The sequence below is a fragment of the Calonectris borealis genome, chromosome 32, assembly GCF_964195595.1.
Source record: "Calonectris borealis chromosome 32, bCalBor7.hap1.2, whole genome shotgun sequence".
Taxonomy (NCBI): domain Eukaryota; kingdom Metazoa; phylum Chordata; class Aves; order Procellariiformes; family Procellariidae; genus Calonectris; species Calonectris borealis.
In genome coordinates this window covers 730,785-757,023 of record NC_134343.1, presented here as the reverse complement: position 1 = coordinate 757,023, position 26,239 = coordinate 730,785, and the positions used below count along the sequence as shown (strand labels likewise).

At 60.8% G+C, this 26,239-nt stretch overlaps 1 protein-coding gene across 2 annotated transcripts; it reads right to left on the bottom strand.

The window, feature by feature from the left end:
• Positions 1-104: 104 nt before the first annotated feature.
• PAK4 (p21 (RAC1) activated kinase 4) lies at positions 105-26,158 on the bottom strand. Of its 2 annotated transcripts, XM_075134468.1 has the most exons (11): positions 26,021-26,158; positions 25,115-25,179; positions 9,031-10,031; positions 5,744-5,967; positions 3,202-3,879; positions 2,247-2,690; positions 2,015-2,148; positions 1,783-1,909; positions 1,576-1,701; positions 1,023-1,157; positions 105-912 (listed from the first exon to the last, which is right to left on the bottom strand). In XM_075134468.1, the coding sequence occupies exons 4-11, from the start codon at positions 5,945-5,947 to the stop codon at positions 757-759; spliced, it is 2,004 nt and encodes a 667-aa protein (XP_074990569.1). In that variant the 5' UTR covers positions 5,948-5,967; positions 9,031-10,031; positions 25,115-25,179; positions 26,021-26,158; the 3' UTR covers positions 105-756. The 2 variants fall into 2 exon arrangements, with proteins under 2 accessions (XP_074990569.1, XP_074990568.1); XM_075134467.1 differs by lacking the exon at positions 9,031-10,031 and having other exon boundaries at positions 26,021-26,157.
• Between the last annotated feature and the right edge of the window lie 81 nt (positions 26,159-26,239).

Here is a 26,239-nt window from a genome sequence, read left to right as displayed (position 1 = left end):
ACACGCATCACACGTGTAACGTGGACACGTGCGACCCTACAGGCACCCACTGCCCGTGTCCGATGCGCAGCCCCCCCAAAGAAAGGAGATGGGACACAGCTGTCTCTAAAAGGACACGTGTAATCTCCGGGGGTCCCCGTGCCGGCCCCGGGGCCCCCCCTACCGCGGCGTTACAAAACGACAATATAAATAGCTTTGTTAAAAAACAAAACGGGAGGGAAAAAAAAACCCAAACCAACCCCAAAAGAACAAAAACGTGTTTGGAGGTGGGGGGGGGCGGTAAGGACCCCGAATCAGTAGTGTGGCCACGGGGCCGTAGTGTTGGGGACACGTCCCCCCCCCGGAGATGCGGGTGGTGGCCCGACCCTGGGGCCGGATGGGGATAAAAAAAAAAAAGGGATTTAAAAGAAAAAGGAAAGGGGGGAGATGCCCCAAACGGCTCCCCAGGGTGGGGGCGACACCGGGTGCGGGGTGGGATAAGCCCCCAGCCCCAAATCTCTGCCGGGAAGCAGCGGGGGGACGCCGGGAGGGTGTCACCGCGTGGCCTCGCCATCGTCCCCGCGCGGGGCGTGGGTGAAGTCGTTAAAACCGAGCCGCCCCCCCTCCCCGGCCGCTCCCCGGCTCAGTAGTACGGTGCGGGGGGGGGTCTGTGCCCCCGCCAGCGCCCCGACAGTAGTGGCACAGTCACGAATCCAGTTAAGAGGCGACGGTGAGGGCGAGGAGGGCGCCGGGGCGGTTGCCGGCGTCGCCGGCTCCTCACCGCATGCGGTTTTGGCGCATGAGGGGGACGATGCAGGAGGGGGGCCCCGCTTTGCCCAGGAAGGGGTGCTTCAAGAGTTCGTTGGCGGTGGCCCGCTGCACCGGGTCCCGCACCAGCATGCGGTCCAGGAAGCCTTTGAGGGAGGGCGAAACCTGCGGGGAGGGAGCGGGGCGGGGGGGTTGGACACGTCCCAGGGGACCCGGGGGAGCCCCCGGAGGGTTTCCCCCCCTCCCCAGGATGCCCCATCGCCCCCCCTTTTTACCTTGTGCACGTTTTTAAGCTTGGGGGGCAGATTGTCTCGGATCATTTTCATGGCCTTTAAGGGCGGCTCGTTAAAATAGGGCGGCTCCCCGTCGACCATCTCGATAACCATCACGCCCAGGGACCAGATATCCACCTGCGGGCGGGGGGCACACGGCGAAGCCGGGCGTTAATTCAGGGGCGAGGCCACCCTGCGCCCCCAAACCTGCCCCACGCCCTCCAAACCTGCCCCACGCGCCCCCAAACCTGCCCCACGCTCCCTAAATCCGCCCCACGCGCCCCCAAACCTGCCCCACGCGCCCCCAAACCTGCCCCACGCGCCCCCAAACCTGCCCCACGCTCTCTAAATCCGCCCCACGCGCCCCCAAACCTGCCCCACGCCCCCCAAATCCGCCCCACGCGCCCCCAAACCTGCCCCACGCTCCCCAAATCCGCCCCACGCGCCCCCAAACCCACCCCATGCCCCCCAAATCTGCCCCATGCGCCCCCAAATCCGCCCCACGCCCCCCCCCAAATCCGCCCCACGCCCCCCCCCAAATCCGCGGCGGGCTCACCTCCGGGCCGTAGGGCAGGCGGGAGATGAGCTCCGGCGCCATCCAGTACGGGGTCCCCACCAGCGACTTCCGTCGCGGCACCTCCTTGTTCACTTGGGCACAAAACCCAAAATCGGAGAGTTTCACCTAAAAAGCCGGCTGGTGAGAAGGACGGCTGCGTTTCGGCCGGCCGGGAGGCTCCGTACCCGCCACCGCCGCGGCGCTTACCCTGCCGTCGTGCGTGAGGAGGATGGAGTCGCTCTTGATGTCGCGGTGGATGACGCCCTGCGCGTGGAGGACGGAGAGGGCCTTCAGGACGGCCAGGCAGACGGCCGCGATCTGCTCCTCGTTCATCCTACGAGCCGACGGAGAGGCGAGAACTGAGCGTGCCGGGGCGGCGGACAACGCCGGTGCCAAACCGGTGGTGGCGGGGGACACGCGGGGGTCCCCGGGGACGTACCTGGTGTGCGTGACGATGTCGGTCAGGGCGCCGCCTTCCAGAAACTCCATCACCACCCAGAGCTCGTCGCCCACCAGGTAGCTGTTGTACATCTCCACCACGTTCTCGTGCTGGTAGTCCCGCATGATCACCACCTGCCGGGGGGAGATTGCGATCGAGCCCCCCACCCACGACGCGCGACACCCGAAAGCGGGTGCTGAGCGAGCCCGGGGAGGTCCCCACTTTGCCTCACCTCGTTAAAGAGCAGCTCGCGCCGCTGCTGCTTGCGCAGGTCCATCTTCTTCACGGCCACCAGCTTGCCGGTGCTCTTGACGGTGGCGATGCAGACGATGCCGGTGGAACCCTCGCCGATCTTGATGAAGTTGTCCAGGTAGGTGCGGGGGTCTCCGGGATCCACCACCATCTGCAGGGCCGCCCGAAATTGCTCGTGGGAGACGCGTTGGGGCTCACGTTGGGGCGAACGGGGCTGCTGCGGCCCCGCCGGGGGCAGCGGGGGGCCGGGGGGCGGCTGGCGAGCGAGGTGGGGGTCCGAGGCGTGCGGGGTGAGGCCGGGATGGGGCGGCTCGGGGTTTTTGGAGCGCGGCGGACCGGGCGGGTGGGCTCGGGAGGAGCCGGCGCCGCCGCTCACCGGCCCGTTGGACGCCACCTCCTGCGGTCGCGCCGGCCGGTGCTCTGCCTGCAAGGAGAGGGGAGGAGAGGGACGTCAGCCACCAAGAGCCCGGCAGAGCGCGTGGCCGGAGCCGGGATTTTGCCGCTGTCCCCAAAACGCCGGGCGCCGACCCCCGCGGCCTCCAACCAAGCGCGCGGCAGAGGCGTTAAGGGGGCCGGGCGCTGCCGAAGGAAAGGTTTGCGCTAGACAGGCTTGGAAAGAGCGAGGAAGGGGGAGAGGAGACCGCAGAGGAGCCGGCGGCCGCTTCGGAGACAAGGATGGGGCCGGTGCCGCCAGCACGGCACCGGGGAGGAAAGCACAGAGCGGCCGCGGGGCCGGCGGTCTTCGGCGCTCGCTGGTCCTCCCGGGCGCGTAGGAGCCCGTTAACCGGCGCTCGCTGAGGAAGCGGAGGAGAGAGGCTGCTTTTCTAGGAGCGGAGGAAAGGCAGAGCGAGGAAAAGCTCCCCCGGGCCGGGGAGGGAGAGGTCGCTGCCAAGCGGATCCGGTCGGGGCGGAGGGGAGCGGGGGGGAACCTTTACCTGTGAACCCGCGCCCCTGCCGGGGTCGGTCTCAGCCCGCGGGTAGGTATTAAAAGGCCGTCCCGTCTGCTGAGCCGTCTTCATCACCCCTTCGGAGACGGGGATGTTGGGAGTCCGGATATTGGGCCCGGAGAGCGGGCGTTTGTCCCGGGGGGATTGCGGGCTGGTCTCGCCGGCGTAAGTGGATTTGGGGCGCTTGTCGGAGGGCTCGGGGCGCTCCCGCCGCACCACCCGGTCGGCCGGCTCGCTGTAGTCCCTGTCGGCGGGGTAGTCCCGCCAGCCGTCCCGTTCGGCGGGGGTTTTGGGGTACTCGGGAGGGGGCGGGCGGCCACCGGCGGGGGGAGCGGGTTTGGGGCCGGGTTCCTGCCCGCGGGGCTGCTGGTGGTGGTGGTGGGCGCGCTGGTCCTCCCTCTCCCGGGGTCTCTCCTTGCCCTGCTCTAGCTCGCTCCTGGCCCCGTGACGGCTCTTCTCCTTGCTCCTGCCGGCATCCTCGTGCGGCCGGGCAGCGGCCGGGCCCTCGGAGAGGCCGTTCTCCTGGTAGAGCTGGTCGCGGCGGGGCGGGAAGGGGGGGCTGTCCCTGCGCAGAGAATTGGAACGGGACACGGACATGTTCTCAAACTCGTCCAGCAGCCAGGTCAGGGAGCCGTCCTTGGCGGCTTTGCTGCCCCGCACGATGGTCTTTGAGCAGGACGTGGGACGGGAGGCGGACAGGAACACAAAGCACAAACAGAACAAAAAGAAAAAAAAAAAGAAGAAAAAAAAAAAAAGGGAAGAAAATAAAAAAAAATGAAAATGAAATGCCTGGTGGTGACGGGGACACGGCTCACACAGAGGGGACGCGGGGACGCCGGGGGCTGGCGCCGATGCCACCTCGGTCCAGTCGAATGCCGGGAGGTGGCTGAGCCCGGGGGGGCGGCTCAGCCCCACGGAGTGGGACGCTGGAGGCTGGGGGAGCGGGGAGGGGGCTCTGCCTTTCCTCAGCGGTCCCGGGCCCCACCGGGAGCTTTCTAGGTACCAAAATAAGAGGGATCCGGCCTCCTGCCTCTCCTCCCGGACCCGCCAAGCGCCGCAAGAGGCACCGCACGCCCGAGAAGCCTTTGGCCAGACCCAGCCCCGCTCGGGGGGCTGATGGGGAAGGGTCTGGGGGGATGCTGGCAGCGCCTCATCCCCTGGGTTGTGCCCTGGGGGCTCCGTCTGCCCCCGAAACGCCGTTACCAGTAACTGTGCAGAGGCAGCAGGTTTCGGGTCCATGGAGGAGGGAGCGGGGATGCAGGAGGTGAGGACAGACGCCGTTTGTTTAGCCAAACGTTAACGAGCCTGTTCCGAACGCTGCCTTGGAGCGAAGGGGAAGAGCAGAGCAGGGAAACGCCAAGCCCGATGCTGGGACACCCAAACTGGGGAGCTGTGGGCTGTGCAGGGGGTTCCAGCCTGGCTGGGGTGGGGAGGGACGTGCCCCGTTTCCCAGCCCTCGGGGAGGGATCTGCATCCTCGGGGAGGGATCTGCATCCTCGGGGAGGGATCTGTGTCCTCGGGGAGGGATCTGTGTCCTCGGGGATTTGAGCCTCGGAGGGCACGACCACGCAGCAAGAGGCGAGGGGACAGCGGGAGCGACAGCAGCCCCATCCCTGAGGCCTCTCACCTTCCTCCGAAGAGGAGGATGCCTTCCTCTGCGGAAGGCATCTCCGCACAAGCACAGCCCGCCGTCCTTGGCTACTTATATTCCCTCCTCCTCCTCCTCCCACTGCCTCGGGGAGCGGGTTATTTCCTCAACCCGGACCTCCGCAACAAACCCTGGCTGTATGGGATGCAGCGGCTCCCGACCACGAGCCACGGGGCTCGGCAGCGCCGAGGGGTCCCACCAGTTTTGGCGTCTTTTTGGGTCAGCGGAATTGCCCGGCCGGCTCCGCTCGGAAGGGCTGCAGCCGGCGTTACTCACGGCCGCTGGAGCCGCCCCATTGTCCGGGGCAAACCAGCCGAGCGAGCGAAACCGCCGGCTGCGCAGGAACGCCAGCGCTGGGCAAGCCGGTCGCACCGGGGCCGGTGCCGGGGACTTTAATTAGGGGGAAGGTGGAGGAACGGCAGAGAGCTGGGGCACGGGGGTGGCGTGAGCGTCCTCGACTGAGGGGAGCAGACAAGCCAGACTTTAAAAAAAACCGACATAACGGCGGCTTGGGGAAACACAGGCACGGGAGGGGATGAGATGGGAAGGAACAGACACCGTTTCCCTGGCGTTTTCTCGTAGGGTGGGGTTTTTCCAGCTGCCGGGAGGACGCAGGAGAGGTTTTCACACCGTGGGGGCGGCAGCTGGGTGCTCCCCGTCCCACGCAGCCCCGCGCTGAGCGGGGAAGGGGCAGGTGATCAGCCGTGGGGACGCCGCCGCCGCCTGCGCGGGTTAGAGACCGAACTGCCGCCTTACCTGCTCCGCAGCGCCCCGGGGAGACGGCACCGAGCCCAAATTATCCCCAGCCTGGCTTTCCGGCCCCAAAAGCAGTATCACCAGCCCTCCCCGAAGGGGCAGGGGCCAGCCGGCGGAGCTGCCTACCTTCTGCGAGCCGTGCTGGATGGCGGTGATGCAGACGGGGTCCACCAGCGGTTTGGGGCGCTTGGCCGACTCCTCGATGATGCCCTGCCATTGCCGCGGCAGCCCCGTGAACTTCTGCTCTTGCTGGTCGTAGCCGGTGTGGACGCGGTGCTCGAAGTTGGAGGGAGCAGAGATCTCGATGCGTTTCTTCTTCTTGCTGAACATGGTGAGGCCGGCTAGAAGACCTGAGGGGTAAAGAAGAGGGACAAAAATGAAGTCCGGAGGAGGAGGGAGAGGTGGGCAGGGCGCCGGGGACCTCAGCAAGCCGTAAAACGAACAGCCTCATCTTTAGGAACTGATCTTGCTCTCTGGCAAAATAATTACTTGCCGCACGTGCCAGAAAGGAAGCACCTTGAGTGACTGCAAGCCCTGCGTCTCGTTAGGCTGCTCCCCGTCCAGGCGGGTTTTTGTAGCCCACCCGAACTCGCAGCTGCGTTTGGGATCACCCCCCCAGTCCCGCTTATCCCCCGTTTTATCGCTGTGTGTTTGAATATGCGTTTGCAGGTCCCTCCTGCCTTGATTTCCTTAACGCGAAGGCAGCGATCGCAAACCAGGGCAACCGAGGGGGTGTTTCGGGGCTCCGGGCTGCCCGTCCGTACAGCACACAAGAAAATCCCACACGAGCTTCGGCTCCTCAACCCGCCGTCCCTCTTCGTCACCACCCGGGTGGGCAATTTCCTCGGCTCTTCTCCTTGCGCCGTTCCGCCAGCGGCTTCCCCAGACACGCTGCGTCCCGGCACCCAGGGATTTAGGGCCGATCTCGCAAGCGTTTTGCAGCGCTGCAATTACTCTTGCGCTGGTTTGGAGCCGGAGTTTCGCAACTGTCCCCGCAAGGGCTTCAGCCGACACATTGCAGCCTCCTCGGGGCAGAGAACGCCCACCTGGACACGCGGGGGAACCAGCAGCTATTCATCGTTACGCTGAAATTAAACACTAGCGGCTGAACAGACACCTATGGGTAAAACACCGACCCCGTGCTCCTCCGGGCTCGTTAGCCGGCCACGGACGAACTCAACCCCCCGCCTCGAGAGGTAGCGAGGGGGCCTGGGTGCCTTTGGCGGGACGCTAAAGCAGCAGCAAGTTTCCTCGCCCCCAGCAGGAGCCTCCGCGGGGGCCACGCGGCCCGGCTCAGCCCCGGGAAGCGCCCTCGCCTCCGTGAATCACGGGAGGACGCAGGCTTGGATCCCGTACTCACGCCTGTCCTCACGGCAAAGGCATTTCCAAGCCCAGCTGGGGCCGGACTCGGCTTCCTTCCACCGCAACGGCCGGGCTTTCGCCCGTCCCGGAGGTGAGGTAACGCTGCCGCCGGGGATTCGGCCGCTCACGCAACCTGCCCAGAGGGTCGGGGACGTCCCTCTGCTCTCTGCGACGGCTCCGGTCGTCTCCCTGAAGTGGCAGGACGCGGGGGTCTCCTCCCCTCTGGGACGGTCCTGCTTCTTTCTGCTTTGCTGCTCTTCCTCCCCAGCGTAATTCGCACGGGGGTGATTTTTCTTCCAGGAGAAGGGACGTTTTGGGAGCCCCGGTCTTGCAGGTATTTTGCGGCGTCCCTCCTCCCTTTGATGTAATGTTCCTAAATTTAAAAACTAAGCAAAAAACCCTCCTACAATTAAAAGCTAGGAGGTTTTTTTTTTAAAAACCTGCAAGGCGCGACGAGGAAAGCAGCTCGGCAGCGAATACAAGCCCAGGCGGTCCAGCGACACCCGGGAAAGGGTCATTTCGCTGGCCGTCGGTGACTAACACCATTCCTTAAGCCTTTTCCCTACAGGGTGTCACTTAAAACCACATTTAAGCGTGGTTTTAAGGCAGCGTTTTAAGTTACAAGCTGAATAAACCGGCAAGAAAAACAGCCTGCCCTGCAAAAAGCCGGGCGTGCAGATGCTCGGCCCGAGCGAGAACAGCAGACTGTTTACTCAGGCGCTTAAATACCGGTCGAGGAGCCTAAAATACGAGCCAAGGCTGCTGAAGCTAAACTTAGCAGCGCAGCCAGCGCGTTTTCAGCATTAAATTTAAAGCCAGTTTTGGCCTGACAAGTGATACGGTTTCCCTTTGTGGGCTGAAAGACAAAGCCACCCGACGCAGCCGGGTTTGTTCGTTTATTTACAAGTTTTAGTCTCAAATACGCCGTAAAAGAACATCCCTGAACACATCCCAGCCTCCCAGGACGAAGAGCCGCGGCCGTGGCGGAAGCCTGGCCCCAGGGTGGACCCCGAAGCCCATTTTCCTGGTGTAAACACCCGCAGCCAGGCACAATAGAAGCTTGTTTACACCGTCCAAAGGCCCGCATCCTTCCAAGCTCAATGGTACAGATCGATCCTGCCCAGCGGGAGCCCGGAGCGCTGGCAAGCCTCCCCTAAATCAACAATTTCAGGTTGTTTTTTTGAATTGTTTCAATAACCTCTACAGCGGAGCAGATGCTGGAAGCCGGCGCGCTCTCCGGCAGGCGCTTTCCTGCTCCTCCCGACCTGGGAGCGGGAGGGGAAAGGAAGAAATTTCTGGGTTGGGGTAGGGGAAAAAAAAAAAAAAAAAATCAAGCTTTAGATGGATACCACCACGCCCAGGCCTAAAGCGAGCGCACTCGAGAGCGAGCCCTCGCTCTCGTGCATCGTGGCTCGGCCGACATCCCCAGCGGAACGACAGCCGGAGCGAAACAGGTTGGAGCTGTTGGACCCTGTTAAACACCAACGTGAGTCGGGAAAGATCAGCGACTCAAAATGCTCCTAAAGCAGCTTAGTGACCTTAAATTCTGATTTTTTTCCCCCATTAAATACACGCCGAGCGTCCTCCGGGTCCAGCCCCGTAGACGTGAGATCCCGGTGGTCGGTGCCGCGGATGCAGATCGAGGGGTGAGCGAGGCAAGCGTCCCCCTGCCGAAACGCCCTCGCCGCAGCCTGGAAAGACCGGTAGCGCCGGGTATTTCCACCCCGGCGCCCCGGCTACTGACGGCAACGCCGGCACCTGCCCGCTGGCAGCGGCGCTGAGAGCTGCCAAGTCCGCCGGCGGTTGCCAAATCCAGCCGGTCTCCGTAACTACCGGCTCGTTCCGGACTCGGCTGATGACAGAGCTCGGTTCACGGCTGCTGCCGGGGATCTGCCGGCGCTCGGCGAGGTGCTGCAATTAACGGGGGTCAGACGATGCTTTTAATTGGGCTCCTGCTCGGGCGCGAACCCCGGTGTCTGGTACACTGGTGCTCCTCGCCTTGGGTGCAGCCCCCCAGGGAGAGAAGAGGACGAAGCTGCAAATTAACCCACCTGAAACCACAAGCAGGTCTGCTTGAGAAGCGGCTCCGCCTTTAAAATGTGAAAAAAAGGACCAAAAAATCCCCTTTCCGGGGACACAGAGCGCCGGCGGCGGGGGAAAGCCACCGCGGGGACGAGCCCACCAAGCCACGGCGGCACGAGCCTCTCGCCATGTCCAGCTCCAGCCCTGCCGTCTCGCCGGCAAAAGCCCGTCGGCGGAGGAAAAACCAGTTTTTATTTGTTTGTTAGTAAAAGCGGGCGGCTGGGAGGAAGCACACCCCTCCCACACGGGATCGGGGACGTGGAGGCAGCCGAGTAAAACAAACGTGAGGAAGCCTGGCGTTTTAGGCCGCTATTTCAGGTTGGTTTATTTAACTCCCTCGTTTCTCCACTTTGGGAAGGAGCGGTGCCATCCTGCGGTGCCCAAATCCAAAAGGAGCTCGCCGGGAGGATTTCGGGGCGACGGTGGCAGGACGCGATTCGAGCGTGAGCCTGAGCCCACCGCAGCCGGTGCCCGGGCGCGGGCTGACAAAATTTGAAAGGGGATTGAAGCTGGGCGAGTCGAGAGGCTGAATCCTCGGGGAGCTGGGTGACAGCCCCGGCACCACGCATGCCGTCCCCATCCCGCTGATCCTGGGACACACGGGGACAATGCCAAAATCCTGCGGCGGGCGCGGGGAGAGCGGCAGAGCCCGGGCTGCCGCGGGGCGGATCCGTTTTTCCCACTTTCGCTGGCTTCGGGTGGCGATTGTGGCCGTTTCCTTCCATTTTAGCCGCCTGAATCTGCTTCCGACAGGCTGCCCGGTGCGAAACCCAACAGCTCCCGAGACAATCCCTTTCTCCAGGCAGGAAATCCCAGCTCCGGTGCTCCGGCATCCCCCTGCATCCAAGGCGTCCGCACAGGCGCTCCCTCCTCTCCAGCTTTCCCAGTCTTTGAGATTTTCTGAATAAATCCCCAATCCATTAGCAACGTTTTTCTCTGCCTGGATGCCTCCACCTCCGTCCTGATCCCCCTTTAAAAAAAAAAAAAGGGGGAATCCCATATATTTGCGATCCCCCGTTTTACCTGCTCACCCCAGGGGTCCGCAGCACAACCTTGGCTTGGGCTGGGTCGAATCCTGAACCGCACCGTGCACGGGCAAACACGTTAATTAGGAGTAAAGGAAGGCGCGAGCGCACAGCCGGCAGGTTTATGGGTTTTCCCAAGGAAAACTTCACCCTGCAGACCCCGATGGTTAAAAAGTCACCCTGGGGCGGGCAATTTATTCGGTTCATCCTTTACCGCCGCGGCGAGCATCACGCCAGCTTCCCGTAGCTGCTAGCCCAGGCAGACCGCCGCCGTTTTGGGGAGGAACAGGCGTTTCACCCCATCCCCGTGGCAGGACCGTGCCCGAGAGGAAAACCAAGGTGGCCCCTCCTTTCACCTGCAGCGGTCGCTCCCAAACGCTGCCCTGGGAAGCCGCTTCCTTCGCACGGGATCCCTCCTCGCACGCGGGAGAATCGCCGCCTGGACAGAAGTCCCGTTTCGGGATGGCAAAGGGTCTCCCGGTTTTGGGAAATAATCGCTAAGCTTTCAGTGGGACGCTCGCTTTGCGTTTAACTGCAAGGAAGTCTGAGGAAAATATACCTGGAGGATATACATCAACCCGCACGTCGGAGGTTGGAGCATCCGAGCGCCTCGGGACACCGCTGGTTAAGCTAATCAGCCTCCAAATCTACCTTGGCTTCGCAAAAAACCCATCTTTTGGGGGCTGGCAGGGGGAAAAGAGGCAGCACGGGGGGCAGGGGGGCAGAGCGAGCCTGGGGGAGCTCGCGGGGGCGGGACGGGGCTCTCTGAGGAGGAGGAAGGGGTTAAGAGCGGGTTAACATCTCCCACTCGCCTCCACCAGAGCTATGCACATTCCTCAGCCCTTGTCCTAGCCCAGGTCAGCTTCCCTTTATCTCCGCTTTGTTTAATTAGTCAGCCATTAACTAACGCTTCTAGCAGCCCTGAGTAAACAACACAGGGCAGAATATTCTCCACTGCTGACAAACACCCCCAAACCTGCGCTGTCGCTGGCGGGGAGTTTGCCAGCAGCTTTCAAACGAAAAATAAAGGGGGAAAAGAAAAAGATGACAAAGGTGGACGCAGGCAGTTTGTTCCTTCGCATAAAATCTGAAACCCAGAGATTTGAACCTTCATTGGCAGGAGAGCGCGGACAAACGGCAAACAGATTTAACAGATCCCCGACCGGATCCAGAAGCCGCGTCCCGTTTGTCCCCGTGCCTAAGAATAAATCTGGCGCAGCTGTACGTGGTTCACGCGCTCGTCTCCTCTTCAAACACATCGGGGCCAGCAAAACAAACATCTGGTCCGGCCGCCGCTGCTCCCCGGCGCGGCAGAGGGGCTGTTTGTCCTGCGGCCGCACCACGTTCGCGTCCTGGCGCGGCTCTCCCTGCCCCGGGCTCCGCACAGGGACTTTCCGCCTGACGCAGGCAAAGGTTGGATTTTGAGACGCGGTTTTAATTGAGGGGGCTCAGCAGTTGATCGAATTACGTGGTGCTTGAGGGGAAAAAAAACACCACATAGAGGGGGCTCTGGCGTCTCGGCTCAGCTCGCCCGGAGCCTCCTCCGAGGGCGGAGGAGCCCACGGGACCCCCGAGAGCCAGGGGAACCCCCCGGGTGCCAGCGCTGTCACCCACCGCCCCAATTCACAACCGACGCCGGCGTTCAGGTCCCTCCTGGCCAGGTCAGGCTCGGACACGAGGGTTTTTCGGGCGTCTTACAAGCCCCCAGAGCCTTGTTCCCACCGTGACAGCAGGCTCCGGGTGACATTACCTACCACCGCTTGCTTCCAGGCAAGAACAACCTTTTGCTTGCCACCAGCTGGGAAGCATTAGCCAGCGACCAGCCCTTCCACGCCACAAACCCGCACGCCAGCTGCCGCCGAGCAGGAAGCCCGCGCCGAAGGGATATTCACTTTCCGAAGTCCAGATCCCGCGCAGATGTGGGGTTCAGCTTTCCCCTGCTCGCTGGGTTTCAATTTTTCCCCGTTTCCTTCCCATGCAAACCGGCTTCCCCACCTCCGCACAGGGAAAACGAGAGTCCCTCCCCTCCTCCTTGCCAGAAATAACTCCGTTCCCCCCCGAAACACCGGCCTCACCTCGCAGCGCCGCTAACGAACAACAGACCTGTTTCAGCCGGCAAGATGGAGAGATCCCCTGTTGCTCCGCGCCTTTCCGACAGCCGCCCGACCCCGCTTGGGCTCGGAAGGGGAATAAACCTCCTCCGAGGGCCCCCCTCGGTGCTCCCCCCTCCTAAACCACCCTGGTTAAAACTCGTTAAAAAAAGGCAAACATAAAAGCCAGCCAGACTCGGCATTACTCACCTTCACCATCCTCCTGCTTCCTGCAAGCCAGGGGGGGAGGAGGGGAAGATTGCCCCAAGCCCTCGGCCCGAGAGGGGCACGGGGAGCGAGGAACCCCCCAAAACCGTGCACGGGTGGCCCCGGGGAGGGGAAAGGGGGCTGGGGGGTTGGCAGCTCGCGCTGGGGGCCGGCAGCTCCGGCCCAACGCTCCCGGCCGGCGGCCGCGCTCCCGACTCCTGACGCTGCAAACTCCAAAGCGCCTCCCCCAGCCGGGGAGCGACGGGTGTAGGAGTGCAGGATCGGGGCCTCGGCGTCCCCGTCCTCGCCGGGGCCGGAGGGGGAGGGGGTGTGGGGAGACCTACGGATTCGGGCGATCCGCCATCAGCTCCCCAAGCCGGCCGGGGTCCGCGCTTCCGGACCCCCACCTGGTTCCCGGAGCCCGACGGCCGCTCTCGGCCCCGCGGGGGGACACGATGGCTGCCCTGCGGGGACCCGGCCAACGCGGCGGTGCTGGCACACAGCTCTCCCCACCGGCGTTTTCTCCCCCTCCCCGCCGCGGCGCTGACTTTCCCAGCTTCGTGCACTTCCCAACCTGCTCTTATCGCGCTCCGGAACCGGTTTCGCAGGCAGACGCTCCTGCCGCCGGGCTGCCGCGGGCTCCGGGCCGGGACAGCCGGACTTTCCTCTCTTTCATCCTCCGGTGGTCGGATGCCGGGGACAGGTCGGCGCAGGGGAGAGCAGCGCGGTTAACCCCGGCGTATCCCAAAGCGGGTCCGGGGAGGCGAAGCTGCTCGCCGAGCAAAGCCCGTCCCGCTCGCTTCCCGGGTCTCGCTCCGAAGTCAGCGACCGAAATAAGAGCTTCCCACCGTCTCCGCGCGCCCGACACGGTGACTAACGCCGGCGCTACGGTCCCGCGATTTAACAAGCGTTGTTACCATTTTCCAGGACTGGGAGCGCCGCCGCCGTTGAACTCTCGCCCACGCCGCGAGGCCGGTAATCCGTCGGGAGAGGAGATGGATGGCAGCGCGGCCGCCGCGAGGCTCGGAGGGGTTAAAGACGAAGCTTGCGAGAGAAGCGGAGCAGGAATAGAGGAGATTTGAGCCGGGAACCAATGAGGCAGCAACATTTGAAACAAAGCAGCCAGTCAAGTGCCCCTCCGGGTGGCTGGGGATCAAGAGACGGGGAAGGAAGGAGAGGGAAAGGGCAGGCGAGAGCCGGCAGAAAACCCGCCGGCTATCCCGGCAGGAAGAACCGGCCCTCCCAGCCCGGCTCGCCCGGGTATTTCCCCGGTCAGGGCAGCAGCCCTTCGCCACGCCGCGCTTCCAGCGTGCCTCCCTCCCCCTGCGCGTCCCCTCAGCGCTTTCGTCCTTTGTCAAGAGCCCCTAAAAGCGCGTCCGCGCCCCGGGGTGCGGGTAGAGAGCCGGCGAAGCATGCCGGGGACCGCCGGCACGTGCTGGCGCTGCAGTAACCAGACCCCTCGCCGCAGACCTGCAGCCCCTCCCGCGGGTTGTGCTGCTTTTAAGGCCCCTTATTAAGATACGGGACCCCCGAAGCCGGGCCGGGGGATGCCAGGTGCAACCCGGGCCCTCTGCGTGAGGACGAGCCGAGGAGCTCCCCACCGGGGCACCGGAGCCTCACCTAAGGGTGAGGATCACAACTCTGCTGCCTCAAGCCTCTGCCTCTTCCTCAGTCTTCCAGCTGAAGGAGAACGATGCCGTTTCCTAAGGAAAGCAGCGCTAATTAGCGGGTCCCATGAGGCGGTGTGCGCGCTCCACCTCGCTCGCTGCGAGGAGGAACGGTGCCGGAGCCCTCTCCGGCACAGAAAAGCAAGGCTTTGATGTCAGCGTACGTATTTTGCTCCTCTCTTTTTTCCCCTTCAGTGTCTGCTCAAAGGAAACACCCTTGGATCGGCCCGAATCTCGCCTGGCATCGCAAATCGACGGCCGTGCCGAACACCCGAGCAGCTGCCAGCCTCCGCCGCGCACGGTCCACCCCATTGGCGTTTGCCAGGAAGGTGCCAGACCACAAACCGGGCAGGGAGGGCGAGACAGGGGAGAGCAGCAGGCACCTGCGGGCGATAAGAGCCGAGCCACCGCGGCTGCGCCCCTGCCAACTCCATCCGACGGAGCCCGACCGTGTCTCGCGGCTGAGATGATCTTATTTTTATTCAAATGCCTTTTACAAGTAGGGAACAGGGGGAAAAAAAAACCACAGTCGGGAATGTTAATCATCTATCAGGGTTTACAACGAGATTCCTCACTTCCCATTTGCGCTAATTTTCCTCATATTTATTCTCTTTCAGAATATTCAAAGTATCTTCTGCATCACCATCGGACTGCTAATTGCCGCTTGGAAGCTTTCCTAGAATCACATCAGAAGGATGTGGCATCCGGGGGAAAAAACCAAAAGATCGTCAGATGAAAACTAACCTCTCCTACCACTTGTTCTTGTTTTTTTTTTCCTTTTCCCTCTCCGATTTCACAAGTTACGCCCTCACGCCGCTTGGCTGGAGAAGACGCCGGTGAAGGAGAGTGTTTCGGTGCAGCCCAAGCCGGGTGTTCCTGGCATCACCAGGAGGGAGGGTCCCCACGCTGCCGCGTCGCTCGGGGGTCTCGAACGGCAGCTCCAGGGGCAGACGCCTGCGCCGGGTGGATTCGCTCCGGGGTGCCGGAGCCTTTCGGGATGCAAGAGCTGCGTGCTCGGAGGGAAGGGTGGTTCGCTTAAAACCTTAACAGAAAGCTGCCGCCGCAGCTATTTAAGATATTACACAGTTTAGTAAAAAGCGCCGAATTCATCCCAAGCTCCCAGGAGCTCGCGAGCGGGCTCGGGATTGTATTTTAGCATTCACAGGTTCCGCGTTTTATCTGTTTGGGAAGGAGAAAAACGGCAGCGGAGAACCAGGAAGAACTTGAGCCACGACGTCCCTGTTAACGCAAGAGGCAAAACCCATTTGTCCTTCTGGAAAGTTGTTTCTCTTGTGTCACTACGAACAAGCAGCGGCTTAAAACCCCCCGATTCCACGTCTTCAAAAGCTGCTGCGACTACAAAAATTCACCAGCTGCTCTCTTCAGCTGCCAAGAGCACAAAGAGCCCCCAGCATCAATTTTAGTCTCTTGTGAAACACACTAATTAATTCATAGAAAGATAAAAGCACATCAGAGAAATAGTTCTAGCCCCCAAATCTTTCAGAATTCGAACAAAATTAGCGAAGGCGCACGTCTTCCTAATCCTCGCCTCGCAGACGGTCCTAACGTTTCCTGGACCTGCAGCACGCTTGCCAGCTCCGGACCACCTCGCTCGTCCCTTCCCACCTCTAAGCACATCCCGGTAGCGCCCCAGAGCCCCAGAACAAAAGCTTATCTCCAAAATTAACTCCGCTTAACGACCCCAGCAGAAGCTGAAGCAGGCTTCGCTCGCACAACAAAGTTCCAAAATATCAGCGGGGAAAAAGCGATGTATCGGCCGTGACAGAGACTTCATCCTCCCCACGGCCCGTGCGGTACAGACTTTTACTGGGCAATAAACTTCTCATGCGGCTTCAAGTTCTTACGTTTTGCTTTAAAAACCCCGATCGACGGCTCGATATTTGCGTAGCGAGGACCGCGCCACGAGGATTTCGTACCTGCTGGTAAAAGTCACCCCGTACCAGAAGCGCCACTGGCAGCTCAGCCGGGAACCCGGGATCTCCTCGACGGTATCACATTCTCCGAGGATGGAAGATCTCGAAGGACAAACCTGAAGCGAAGCGTCCTCTTCCAGCCGAGGACGTCGCCGTCTGTCCTCGCCGAGACAGCGGGAGCGTTAACGCTTTGCTCGGGTGTGTTTAACCTGCCGGCGAGGGCGGGTTGAACTGGCCCGGCTGGCTTTGCACAAGCCAGGAGGGAACCGTCCCGCGCTGGGAGCGGCAACCTTCAAAGAGCAGGAGAGGTGTCGGCCTTCCAGCCCTGCGCCGGGCCGCTCGAGGAAGACGAGCGGCCGAAAACAGGGACCCGGTCGAGGCTGCCGGAGCGCGAGGGCGGCGGGAGAGCACGGCAGGGCAACGGCGCGGTACCTGGGATGGATTAAACGACCGGACTACCACTTAAACGAACCCGATATCCACAGGCAGGCGATGGAGGGGAAGAGGAATCCTGGAATTCAGAGCATCTGAAGGACTTCGTAACCCCTGCAAGGATCCTCCTGGCTTCAGAGGCAACGCACCTCCCCAAACGCAGCCTCAAAAGGCTCGATCAAAGGGGATTTAATTTTCTTTAATCTTGTTGTCCCAAAGCAAAACTTCCGGCCTGCAGGACGCGGCGGCGCAGGGCACCGGGACATCAAAGCTCGGTGCACGTCCCTGCAACTCCAGCAGGGCTTGAGCTGGACCCGCGCGGCACGGAGCAGCCCCAGACGTTTTTCACCTGCGGCCACGGCGCAAAAGGAGCCTTTCGTGAGGCCACGTCACCTCCGTCCTGCTGCGGGGCGCCGAGCAGGACACCCCAGCGCCGTCCCGCCGCCCTGGCACGACGTGCGGCAAGACGGCTCTGACCTTTCGGGGAAACGCAGGCGAAAAAGCGAGCGCAACGCATCAGAGGTCCAGGCGCTGGACCACCGAGCGGGGCCGTGGCTACGGGACCCCCACCGTGGAGTGCCGCGGCATCCCACGATGAGACATCGCCGCTCCCGCCCCGAGCGCGGGGAAAATGCTTGCGCAGAAGTTTCAGGTGCAGGAGCCTGCGGACCTCGACAAGCCGGGGCTTGCGGGGAGGGAAGGCAAGCGCCTGCCGAGCTCCCTCCGAAGCCACCCGCAGACCAGGCGCAGAGAGGTTAAACCTTAATCCCATCGCCCGCCACGAACGGGAAGGGAAACAATTGCAGGAGGTTGTTTTGTTGGGGTTGTTTTTAAGGAATAAATCAGTTTGGATTCAGCAGAGCTTGCGACAGCGAGCGACCGTTTGACTCTGCGACGTGGCCGGCAACGCCGCTGGCTGAAATCGGGGACGGCTGCAGCACGCACAGACACCTCGCGATCCGAAATCGGGGAACGACCTGCTAGAAAAGAGAGGGGAGCTTTCGACGGGTTATTTCGCATCTGGATAAATCTCCCGATTTATTTATACCGGTACAATTGCCCCGATACAGCAGGATTTTGCTGTGAACGGCTGTAAGAGAGTAATCGCTTTGGCAAAGCCCAGCTGTCGGTGGAGCGAGGGTTAAGCCAGAAAAATCCAAATATTCTTTCGGAGCTGCGCAAACACGAAGCCTCGTTATTTCCATCTGCATCTGATGCTCCACAGAGCAGCGGCAAAGCAACGCCGGGTCCGAAACAGCTACGGCAGACACAAAAACCAGCCTAGCGCGGCGTTTTCTTCGTGGCGGAAAGCTTAGGCTTCGAGTGAGAAACTAATTTTAATTTTTGCCTTTTTTCATCCACTTCGGAGTCATCGCCCTGCCACGGCTCGAGTCCTGCTCCTGCTTTCACGCCAAAAGGCAGGTTTCTGGGAGTCTGTTCCTGACTCGCTCCGCGACAAGGAGCGAGTCACCTCCGGGCACTTCGGTTTCCCCTTCAACAGAGCGGGATAATACCAGCTTCTCCGAGTGGAAGATGATTACGAAGAGCTCCGAGGCCTTCGGAGAAGAGGTGCTAGAGAACAGCAGACGCCGCCAACGGCAAGCTTCGGAAAAGGATTCGCGTCCTTCACGCAACCAGCTACCGCGCTCAAAAAAAACAGCGTGAGAGGAAGAAACAACAATGAAGGTGATGGGTTTTTTTCCAAAACCACTGGAATATTTTGTACAAAAAAGAAACGGAGTACGCTTGTTTTTTGGTGTACCTACCAAGAGCTCTGCCAAAAAATCAAGTCTACCAGCTTCGATCCGGCTAACGCTGAATTTTACCTTGTTCTCTAAAGCTTCGTGGGACCGGTGCAATCCCCACTGCGCCCGCAGACAAAAACCAGACGCTCTCCTTTAAAACGTCGTGGCACAATATCGCACCAGAAACGGGCTGGCCCTCCATTCCCCGCAGACACGTTTTGTGCCTCGAAGCACGAGCTCCAATTACCCTTCTCTCGGTTTCCAGAGATACAGGCGCCGCGGACCGAATTTCTCCCTTTAAGGCAGAATTAGCTGCAAGCACGGACACACGGGAGAGGAAATCTCGGGGCGCTTTGGGAGATCACTTTCCAAAATCAGCTCTGCACCCAAGCCGATCCTCCGGCTCTTCTCCGCTTTGCCAGGCGAGCCTTCCATGCAGGATATCCCACAAAACTCACTCCGCTCCCTAACCTCCGCTCTCCCCCCCCGCTACACTCAAACGTTCTCCCCGAGCCGGCGGACGCTCGGGAAGTCTTCGTTCATTTAATCCCAGAGCAGAAGCGCTCCAGTGCCTGGCTGCTGTGGGAAGGGCAAGAGGACTGCACCCCAGGGCACCAGAAAATAATTAGTGCAGAAATTAAATAGGGAGGCAGCCAGGAGGGATGCGCGGAGCTCGTTTCTGTGCTGAAACCCCCGGCAGGCAGCGGAGGCGTGAGGCCCGCGGGAGCAACCTGAGCGGCCTTCGCGCGCTCGGGTTTTAAGCCGGACCTAACGTCCGCACGTGGGCCCAGAGCATCTCCAGCGGGACGTGCCGGAGGGCTGGGAGGACTGGAAATGCTCCAGCCCAGGCTCTTCCAGGAGTTTCGAGCTGCTGTCCTGACCCAAAATCCTTCCTCAAAACCCCGCAGACCCACACCTACGCCAGCCAGGAGCACAAACACGGGCCTCCAGCCAAGATCTAAATCTGCGCTTGGGTACGTACCTCGGTTTTAATCAGCAAGGAGCCCCGGCAGCTCGGCCCCGAGGAGCAGCTCCGCACAGGGCTGCTTTCCCAGCAAAGCCGCGTAGGGCGAAAGCGCCACTTTTCGAACAACGGCGACAATCCTTGAGGAAAATCCAGCCTAAAAGATCCAAAACTAAGGAAACTACGCGCCTGGCAACACAGCAAGCAGGTGCTTTTTATTGAAAGGGTGTCATTTCAGCGCAAGAAACACAAATCGCACGCCGTTTTGGGGATACCTGATCTGGAAGTTTAACAACTGGTGTGGAAAACCTCGGAAAGACGAACTGTTTTGGGACAGGGGATCAGGAATAGCCGCTGACCCAGCCCAGGAGCTACTACCTGTGACTCCCCGGCTTGCAGCGGGGTTAACCAAACCTCGAGCGTGATTTCAAGAGGAAGTTCTTCCTAAAAAAGAAGAGAGTCTCCCAGTTTATATCTGGCATCTTCTCCTCCCACTTACCCCGGCCAGGACAAACAGGTTTCTCTGCGCGCAGAAGATCCCTTTGGTCAAGGGTGGAGGAGAGGAACTTGATCTGTAGCCGATATCTTTATTCCAACTGCTTCACAAGGCGTTAAGCCACCGGGGAAGTAAACAAAACCGTCCAAGGTTGCCCCACTTATTTAATTCAGATGCTCCAGCTCTTCAGCAACGGATAAAAAGGAAGCAGAAACAAGAAAAGCGAGTACAGGCTCGACCTTGGGCTTGTGACCAAACCCGATTAGCCTTCGGCAGGCTCGGAGCCACGGCGCGCTCCGGATTTACCTCTCGGGGCTCCTTGGCGGAGGACGGGAGCCCTCGGTCGGCTGCGTATCCCACGCAACGCCGGCACCCCGAACCCCCCCCCCGCCTCACTCCTGCCGAGGGGACGGCGCCCGTTTGAGGCTGCCGGAGGAGAGGCTCTGCGAGAGGGAGACTGCCGAGACCACGTTGTTTTCACTCTGTTATTATTTACCGAAACCAGATAACCCCGGCAGCAGCGACAGGTCGGTAACCCACACCGGGACGTCGCCCAACTTGGGAGCGGGTCGATAGGCGACGGAAAGCTTCAGATGATAAAGAAGCACCGAGGAACGCAGAGTCCCTTCCATTTGTGCGCAACCACTCTCACCGTCCCAGCAGCCTCGGAGGGGAATTATTTGTAATGATGATTTTAATGCAACCTGTCAGCAGATCGTACTGCTAAACACGGTTTGGGCTTAAAAACCCTTATCGAGCAAGAAAGACGTGGGGTGGGCAACTCCTCTTCTGGCTCCCTCTCTGCTCCGAGGGCAGAGGGGTCCCTGCACGAACCCTCGACAGCTCTGCCGGAGTCGGAATCCTCACACGCCGAGCGGGGACCACCCCGCCCAAATACGCCAGGCTCCTAAATCCTAAATCCTACCTGACAACGAGGGAGCTCGTTAAATCCGATGCATGGAGCAGGAGGGGAAGGAGGGATGCTCTGCGGCCGGCTCCAGGCTCCCCCAGCGTCAGCCTGGCCTTCGCTGCCGACATCCCCACCTTCCCCCCGCTGCTCCTCCACCGATCCGACGCCGCGGATGCTCCCGGTGGGGAAGGCACCAGAAAAGGGGGGATTTCTCAGTGGGGTTTAGACACCGCAGCCTCGCCACTGCCTCTTACAGCGCCAGCAGGACGCCAAAGCTGGGTCGTCACATTACCACGCTGCTCTTCGTTAGCGAAAAACCGTTAGGAAGGTCTGGGAGATGCGATCGGCCGGGGATCCAGGAGCGCAGGAGCCCTACCCCAGCGCTCGTTAAATCCACCTCCCACCACAGCAGCTATTCTGCAGGAGCCTGCTCTCAAAAGAAAGAGGAGTCGTCACTTGGAGGCAGTTTGGAAGGCGAGAACGTTTTAATCAGCTGAAGCATTTGTTTCAGGGAGGAAAAGAGGAAAAATACCAACCCCGCACAACCACAGGCACAAAACCCAGGGCCTCCCCTTCGGCGTTAACGAGACGGAGACACTTCAGACCCCTCGCATACCTCCGTGTCCTCGCTGGGGACAGCTCTGCTTCCTCACAGCGCACGCGGACGGTGACCAACACCTTCTGGCACAATTCTCCGACGCCACCGGACCCAAACACGCTCCGCGGAGCGCGAATTTCTGGCTGGGCTCGGCTTTTTTTCTTTTTTTTTTCCCAGCAGAAGGTTTCCTCCGAGCCAGAAGCTGCAGGGTCAGGGGAGCGAGGCACGCCAAGAATGCGAACCGGGACTGACACGGCCATCTCCAGCTCTTCCCCCCGCACGGTGCATTAATTACACGTGCTCCTGACGAGCCGGGAGGCTCCGGGACGGCAGGGCGATGAGACGCCGGTGTCATGAGGCAATTTCGAGGTGTATTTAGAGAGCGATCGGCGCTCAGCTCCCTCTCCGGTTGCTGGAAAGGCCCCGACGTGGCATTAGGGACGGTAAAAACACCGTCACATCTGCACAACGCGCGGCCGGCAGCCGAGCCGGCTTCGCACAGCCCAGCCTCGGAAAACAGGGAAATAAAAGCTCCCCGCTTCGTCAGGCCAAGAGATTTTAACGACCCGATTTGAAGGTGAAACCACAAGTTTATGTCTTTAGCAACAACTCATTAATATCCACGGTGGGGCTTGGGTTAACGAAGCCGGGTTCCCTCGACAGGAGGCAGAGCACCCCTGCACCCCCTTTCCGACAGCCACTCCAGAGCGGGCTGGATGCTCCCGAAACAGGCAGCCGAGAAGTCAATTTATGTTTCAGCAAGCAATTACCGTTTGGTGCTAATTAAACTGCAAGCTGATTAGTCGAGTAAAACCTTTAATTAGCCCCTTACATCATTTACAGAAATTATAGCTTATTTGCACCGTGGAAGTGCACGACACGGGGAAAGGAAGAGCGGAGCGAGCACAGTTCAAAAGAACTGCGCTTTCATTACGTCCAACTTCATTAGGGAAAATAATCGTTACTTAAACATCCTCCCCCTGCAACGCAAGCGCCTAAAAACCAAGCGAGAAACTCGCGCCCTGAATCATTTACTCGCCGAGAAGAAGGTTTGAAGGGGTTGGTTTAACGCTGCAGAAAGAGCACGCGAGGGGCTGAGGAGTTAATAAAAGATTATCCAATTGCCGATTAATTAAAATCTACGAAAACAGCAAATCCTTTGGGAAGCCGGTTTGGAAACGTGAGCTGCGCCTGTGCCACACAAAGCTGCCTTTGAAAACACTAAACTACCACGGCTCGATTCGTGAGGCAGATGGCAAATATTCCTCCCTTCCTCCCCTAAGCTCAGGAGAAATCAGTTTTTATTAAATAATAAAGACGCGCCTGTAATTAGGCTGCGGGGAAGCCATGAAAACGTCCCTGGGATTTCTCCCTGAGCCAGGCGGGACTTTGGGGGACGCGTCCTTCCCTCCGAGCGCCGAGGATGCGGCCATCTCGCCGGGGAGGCAAAGCTCGCCGGGAGCCGGGACCCGCAGGCACGTCGGCCCCGCTCCTCGTTTTCCGGACGCTCGTTTTGGCTGGGAAAAGGACATCGAACCCGGCAGGACGGTCCAGAAATCCCTCCAGAGCCGGGGAGAAAGCATGCGGTGCGATAGAGGCTGCTCTTTTCCATGCCAGGTCTCCCGCAGCACTGGGAGAACATCCCAGCGATGTCCGGAGGGAACCGTTTCTTCTCCAGCAGCGCTGAATCGGCTGCGAAGGCTCTACGTCAGCTGTAACCACCAGCGGTGATGTAAAATTACGCTTCCTCCCCTCCCGCCCCCTCTGCCAAACACCCACAAATTCCTAAATTATTCATCGGAAAAGTCAAGGGCGGAGGATCCGAGCCTGCGAGGCGAAAAGCGCGCCGCAGGGATGTTCCACGTCCTGCTCCGGAGCTGCCCCATCCCAAACCTCGTCCCTTCCGGAGCCGATCCCCTCCTCGCTGCTCCGACAGCTCCCAAGCGCGCGGCGTCCAGGTTTCAGGATCTGCTCTGCTCGTCCCCAGCAGGGTGGACAGCAACGAGCGAGACATCGGCGACGAAATCTCCACCTTCTAAACGGAGACGGACGCGCAAACCCGCGGCTCGCAGAGCCCACGCGTCAACGCACGGAGTCACCTACGCGGCAACAAAGCGCGTCGAATGGTTCGGAACAAAACCCTGTGATTTTGTTTTATTTTTATAGAGACGGCTTCCTTCTGGCAGATTTGATAAGCGCTGGTAAAATAAATGTCACCTCCGCACACGCAAATAAAGATAACCGGTATCTGGAAAACAGCTGGGAACTCGGAATGACACGGGAGGGGGAGCGGAGCGGGTTCCACTCGGCGGAGGCGAAACGCAACCTGAGCCGTCATTATCCCATCGGCATCTTTCCGGGAAAGTGCTGCTGCTATTTCAACACCCTAATACGTTCCAATTAATTACCTTTACTTGGGAATCGCAGGGTGGTAACTCCTCAGCAGAGCGAGGAGGTTTGCGAGGGATCTTTCCGAAGGTGGTTATAGCGGCTGGAAGACGATTCCGTGCGACACCGGTCACGGATTCACGCAGCCTCACGTTCCGCCCTCGCCAGGTACCGGGGCTCACGGTCCTATTCCTACGTGGCATTTATCCGCAGCTCCCAGAAATCCTCCCTCAACCTGCGCCGGGGACAATCCATACATCTAAGAGGTTTATTTCTTAACCAGAACTGAAGATACTTGCCTTAAAAGGCTGCCAGGATTAGTTAATGTTTGTACTGGCAGCCGGCAGCTAATTCTTTGGCCACTGTTCAAACTTCGGGGCTTTATTTAAAACCTTTCTTTTTTTTTTTCCACAGCTCTCCTAAGGTCGGTTCATCTTCCCCGCCGCCGTGCTCCACCGCTGGGCATTCTCAATAAATCCAATTTGCAGTGATTTACGAGCCTACTGCGCAGGGCGTTGTCAGAGTCCCTGCAGCCCACCCGGTTAATTGTCGCAAAACTCCGTAAATGACAGAGAAAACGCAACTAAAAACTAATTCTGAAACTTTTCTTTGTTTTATTCTCGTTTCCCTTCGAGAAACAAAGCACCACCGGTGATGGGAACATGCAGCAAACGAAGCGCAGGGCAATTATCTCCAGCTATGGGTATGTTCAGTTGAGTGAACGCGTGGGCACAGTTACACAAATTAGTAATTTCACAGCCCAAAAACTGCACCAGCGTCGGGCACTCCCGCCTGTCGATTCTCCATCCCCGCTAACAACTTAGCCAGGCGCGGCTGGCGCCAGCTCTGACCAAGTTTTGGCCGGCGCCGGGCCCGGCGCGGCACCGCTGCCCCGCGTTTACAGCCGCAGAGGAGTTCAGAGACCGCGATTTCTATTCTTGCCCTGCTCCCGATGTGCCAAAACTGGGGCAAAACCCCGTTTTCGAGGGGTTTGGCGTGAGACAGAGGAGTTACGGCAGCCCCGAGGGGTGCCGGCTCCTGCGCGACGGTGCCCAGCTGCCTCCCAAAGCCCGGCCCAAAATCACAGGAAACGCTGAAAACATTTACGCCGGGGCTCGGCCCCTCAACCGACCGTTAACACGCCTCGCTACCGGGGACAGAAGCACGCTGTGAACACTGACGGCTGTCCAAAGCCACACAGAACTGAGAACGCAGATAAACGACACCAGAAAAAACAATTCGTGGATGTTTTTCTGTGCTTCCTGCAACGCGCTCCCGCCCGGCTGGACCCCTGTGTGTTAGCAAGCGCGCAGGGAGAGGCCTGATCCGATCTCTGCACCCCAGAGAGCCGAGCAGGGCTCCGACGGCTTTTCTGTGAGAACCTAATAGCGACGGCGATTGCGCTTCTCCTGATTCTCCTCTCTCCTGTGCGTGGGGAAGAGCATCAGACACACTCCGGCACGGAAAGACCCTTCTCCGATATCGGATCGCAAAGCGCACGCGCGGAATAAGGAGCTCTGAAGAGCGACGCGCGGTGACGGGAGCCCCCGGGGAGAAAGGGCTTCTCCAGGCAAAGGATTTTGTCTCCGTTTCCTACCTGCGAGGAAGGGAAAACTCTTTTCCGACTCAGCTAAGCATGCCGGGATCCTCCGGTGAAAGGCGCTGCACAAGAAGAAGAGATTTCCATAAGGCTCCCTGACACACAGCCCGGCGTGGTGCCTAGACCGCAACACCCCGTAACCCGCAATTTTGACTATTTTTAGGCCGGGGAGTGTTTGGAGGAAGGCAGAGCCCTATCCCTACCCTTCCCTCGGCCTCCCCGCCCGCTCCAGGCCCCTCCTGCCTCGCCTGGAATTCCAGGGCTCCTCTCCAAGCCCGGGCTCAGCCCACCTGCCCTGCCCGTGCTCCCCTCCAGGCCTCCCGCCGCTCGCCCCGCCAGCCCCGGGGCTTTGGGCAGACCCCACATCCCCCTCCCCAGTTCCGCCGCTTTCCCCGCACAGCTCGCTTTTCCCTCCGCTCACCGTCCCCCCACCCAGCTCCTCAGGAGCCCCCCAACCCCAGCTCCAAACGCTCTCACCCTCCCCTTCTCCCCAGGCCCCCCCCGCAGCCCACCAACTCACCCCCACGTCCTCCGGCCCTGGGCTCCCCCCAGCACCCCCACTGCCCCTTCCCCCAGGACCCTCAGTCCTTCACCCCACCTTCTCCCTGGGCCCCTCAGCCCCTCACGCCCCCCTCCCTCTCCCCCCAAAACCCCCATCCCCTCAGCCCCCTCCCTCCCCATAGCCCCCATCCCCCCGTTCAGGCCCCCCCATCTCCTCTCTCCCTCAGCCTCCCAGCCCCAGTCTCCCCCGTTCCCTCATCGCCTCCATCTCCCCTCAGCCCCCTCCCAGGCCCCCCAAGTCCCCTTCCCCCGAGCCCCCGCGAGCCCCCTCCAGCCTCCCCTTCTCCCCAGGCTCCTCCAAGTCCCCCTCAGGCCCTCGCCTGCCCCTCGGCCCCCGCTCACCCCTCACGACGGGCCCAGCGCTGCCGCTCCCCCTCGGCTCACTCGGCCGCCGCCATGTTGCGATCGAACCGCATCCGGGCACCCGCCCTGCCCACGTTCCCCCGGCAACAGGCACCGCCCCTCTAGGGCGGGGCCTCGGGCGGGGAAGGCGGGGCCCCGCACAGCGTTTGACCCCGCCGCGCACCCGTAGGAGCGGTCGCGGTCAGGGACGGATAAAGG